The 4,040-nt window shown below is 34.7% G+C and overlaps 1 protein-coding gene across 1 annotated transcript; it reads left to right on the forward strand.

The window, feature by feature from the left end:
- The first annotated feature begins 818 nt into the window (after positions 1-818).
- Positions 819-2,529, forward strand: LOC149553496 (pterocarpan synthase 1-like). The gene has a single exon (XM_089789912.1). It carries the CDS (start codon positions 1,601-1,603, stop codon positions 2,075-2,077), a length of 477 nt encoding a protein of 158 aa, XP_089646038.1. The 5' UTR covers positions 819-1,600; the 3' UTR covers positions 2,078-2,529.
- The last annotated feature ends 1,511 nt before the right edge of the window (positions 2,530-4,040 follow it).

Genomic DNA, 4,040 nt, shown 5'->3' on the forward strand with positions numbered 1-4,040 from the left:
AACAATAAGTTGTTTTGACACCCTAGTTGACGGAGTAGGCCATGAACAAATTATCTTTTAAGTCTCATTACACAACTATTATTGCATCCAATGTTATTCTTATTGAGGATGTTGACTGTATCAAGAGCCAAACCTTTGATGAATTTTTCACTTTAAATTTGAAAATCAAACTATATTTACATTATGCCAATTTTATGATTCTCCTTTTTTTCTCTTCCTGCATGGACATTAAAGTTGGAAAAAGGATTCAAGAAGTTTCCTTTCTTATCAAGTAATCTTTTATATAATTTTAAATCTTGTAAATGTCATAAACTATTCTTCAGTACGAACCATTATATAGCTACAATGTATACATTCATCATTTATCCACTATTTGGAAAAATGCATATACTTCTTACTTGACATAGTGGGCAAAAATCTTTTCGTGAAGGAAAAGTTATAGTAATACTAATTGCATTTACATAAAGTACATCTCATAAAGTGATTTAAATTTTAAAGACTCAAACTTGGGGAATTTCACTCACGCAAAATAGTAGAATCCACCATTGGTGTTAATAATATGACAATTTGCACAACATTATTAGGTCTCAAAATGTAGAATAAACAAGATTCCAAGATCTAAATTTAGCAATCTTAGATCCAAATATTGTATACCAAAGACATGGCATTTTGCATCAAAGTCATGTTGAAAATTTAATGTGAAAACATCCAATCTTAAATTTTGCACCTTATTTATACATCTAATAATCAATTATTAGAATCGACCAAACTTACGTTTGTTTTATCTTTCTAATATCTAAATCTGTCAAATACACCTCATGTCTACATTAATTGATTATCAATTTTAATACTTCTAAACTCAATATCATGACACTCTATTTGCGATTGGAAAAGACACTCTCATTGGGTCTCTTGTATTGAACGTGCCGAGTCCAGAAGCCTTGGTTCTGTAAATCCAAGGATGATAAAGTTAGCTTGCTTAAGATATATTTCCTCCCACATGGCGAAGATCAACAAATGCAATATTACACACCATCGTGTTTCTAATGTTTGTCAATGTCACAAACAAATCTTATACCTTCACGGCTCTGGGAATCTATCTGAGGAAAACCCAATCCGACAATCAATAATATAAAAGAAATTGTGCTAAACTAAGAAGTCCGTGGAATCTAGGATTTAGGTGGGTTGGTGACCAAATACAACACATAGCTGAATCTAGATGTATACAACGTGAACCCTAGGTCGATCGCATCATTATGTAGAATATTCTAATAAATTCATGGACAGCTCTGATATGTTGTTTATGACTTTTTTTCAAATGTTAATTTTCTTTTTTCAGCTGGTACAGTGGATATCAATACGGCACAATAGTAAATATAGCCTCATTGAATGTTAGCTCACACCAGTTCATTTGATGGTGCATTTGATAGTCACGGAATTGTTCTGTCATAAATACAGAATATGGCATTATTCTCAGATCAGTAGCTTAAGTATTCTTCATGTTGTTTTGCTAATAGATAACACTTGTTTTCTTAGTCTTCTATTTCTAGTAGTCCATAGTTCTTTGCCAATAGCTTAATCACTCTTTCTGTTCTCTGCAATGGTTCCACAAATTGTATTCCTTAGCCTTCTTTTCTCTGCCTTAATATCCTTCGCTTGGTGTATTCCACAGGAGAAGAATATTGTATTCTACATGCATCACACTGTAAGTAAGCCCAACCGAACAGCAAAAATAGTTGCAGGACTAAATGGGACTTCCTCAAATCTGTTAGGGTTTGGAACAGTGTTGGTTATAGATGACCTTCTGACTGAAAAGCCCGAGAGGTCCTCCAACATTGTGGGAAGGGCTAAAGGACTTTATTCCAATTCAGATGTGAAGGGCAGCTCTATTTACACGGTTTTCTCTCTTGTCTTTGAGAATAAGATGTACAATGGCAGCACTCTTGAATTTCAGGGCACCGATTGCTTCTTCCAAGCCTCTTCGAGGAAGATATCCATTGTTGGAGGCACAGGCCAAAGATCTGCAATTGCTCTAGGGTCTAATCTTCTTGGAGGCATCTTCCAAGATCTTCACTAAACCAACAAAACAAAACCACAAGATCAACCAGTTTGACAATATCAATGAGCTCAACTAGTTCCACAAGATCAACTAGAACCACAAGATCATGCTACTCTAATAATCTCCAACTAGATCAAACATTCTCTCTAACACAAATTTATGTAGTGAAAGGCAGGAAAGTCTCCAAAGGAGATGACCTATCCCCAAGAAAATAACCATGTAGAGGAATTTAGATAAAAAAATGCCAATTCTCATAATAGAATTTCATAAGATTTACACCCAACATGCTCAACTGTAAGGTCTTCCAAGTAAGAACCAAATACATCCACAATTATAAAAAAAATTCTACAAGACCTCACAAGATCCAAACACCTAGATAGCCAAGATGCACAATCTAGTAGAGAAGCCCAAGAGAATATAAATGCATGCTCCCAAGCCCACACTTTACTACCAGCTCAGCTAAACTTTTCTCTCTCATATATCTATGTTGAATGAATAATCCTTATGGACGTCACATGAACCTCTACTTATACTAAGCCAAGCCATGGGGTAGCCTGACAAGTTATATTAATTAAACCCTCAAGCCACAAGTCATCTTGGGCAACAAATATTAAATACATGAAATAACAAAATACCTAGGACAAGCCCCAAGTTTGCAATGGATAACTAGCTCATATAAAAAAAATCAAATTAGCTTCCCTTAGGCATAGGTCCACATACTATCCAACTATCAAAATCCAAAAGAGCACATGTGAACTCCCTCTAATCGAAGCTTGTGAATACAATCTCTAAAGTCTACGAGAAAATTAGGAAGATATTACCAACACCACCAAAGTCACTCTAATTCCAAGATGATTACTCCAAACTTTATGTACACTTAGGAAAAGCTTTCCCAATAAGCCTCAAACACATCCCCAACTGTGCAAACATTAAGTTCACAAACCCAAGCTCAATGCCCCTACATACATGATTTTTGACTACGTTAGGATGCTTTGTCATTAATAGATGTTTATTTACTTTTATTACATCTCTTCCATTCCATCTAACCTTAGTCATGTCCTTTAAAATATTAATGGTGTTTAAGGCATTGTCTTCAATAATTTTTTTTTTTCAAATTCTTCCTATTAGCACAATGATGCTATGACAAAGGGCAATAAGATCTGCAACATAAGTGTTAGGATTAAACCATGGACATAAATAAAAATTACATGCAAATATAAATAATATCAAAAAATAATAGATCACACAAAAAAAAACCATAAGACACCAAGATTTAATGTGGCTCACCCAAACCTTGGGCTACATCCACCAAATAGCAAGTCCAATATTTTCATGATATAGTGCTTAGAACCTAATTACAGTCTGTAATCCTTTATAGCTCAATACTACCACAAGAATCAATTTTAACATCACCCTATGAACTAATCCATAACCCTAAGCCTTTTTATACAAGTGTTTTTACTCCTTAAGGGTTATAATTAATAATTACATGTCAGCCCAAAATCCTGATAAAATAGGTCCCAAAGAATTTGCGAATTGTGTACAATACTTTCCTGATTAGTCACCAAAAACTAACAATCTTCCACTTGGGGACTAATTAGACTCCACACTAGACAAAAATCTCCCACATGAGGACTGATCTTGTAGCAATACTACTACCACACGGGGCTCCCACTGGATCAAACCACCCTGGACTATGTTGTTCTTGTATACCTATTTAGTCTAGAAGACTAACCAAAGCTAAAGAGGAATTCATCTTCCCCCTTGTCACTACCTTTGCAATCATATCTTTTGGATTGTCATTTGTATGTATCTTGTCCATCTTTAACTATTCGTCATCCAAAACGGATTGAATAAAATAGTACCGCAACTATATTTGTTTTGTCTTTGAATGTAGAGCCAAATTCTTCGCAAAATGAATGGCACTCTATCTGTAAGAAAATAAATAGCCCTTTGAGGGTGTCCCAATTCTTCCAAGAAG

This window comes from Cupressus sempervirens, chromosome 6, assembly GCF_028749045.1.
Source record: "Cupressus sempervirens isolate cs-2001-9-10 chromosome 6, ASM2874904v1, whole genome shotgun sequence".
Classification (NCBI taxonomy): Eukaryota; Viridiplantae; Streptophyta; class Pinopsida; order Cupressales; family Cupressaceae; genus Cupressus; species Cupressus sempervirens.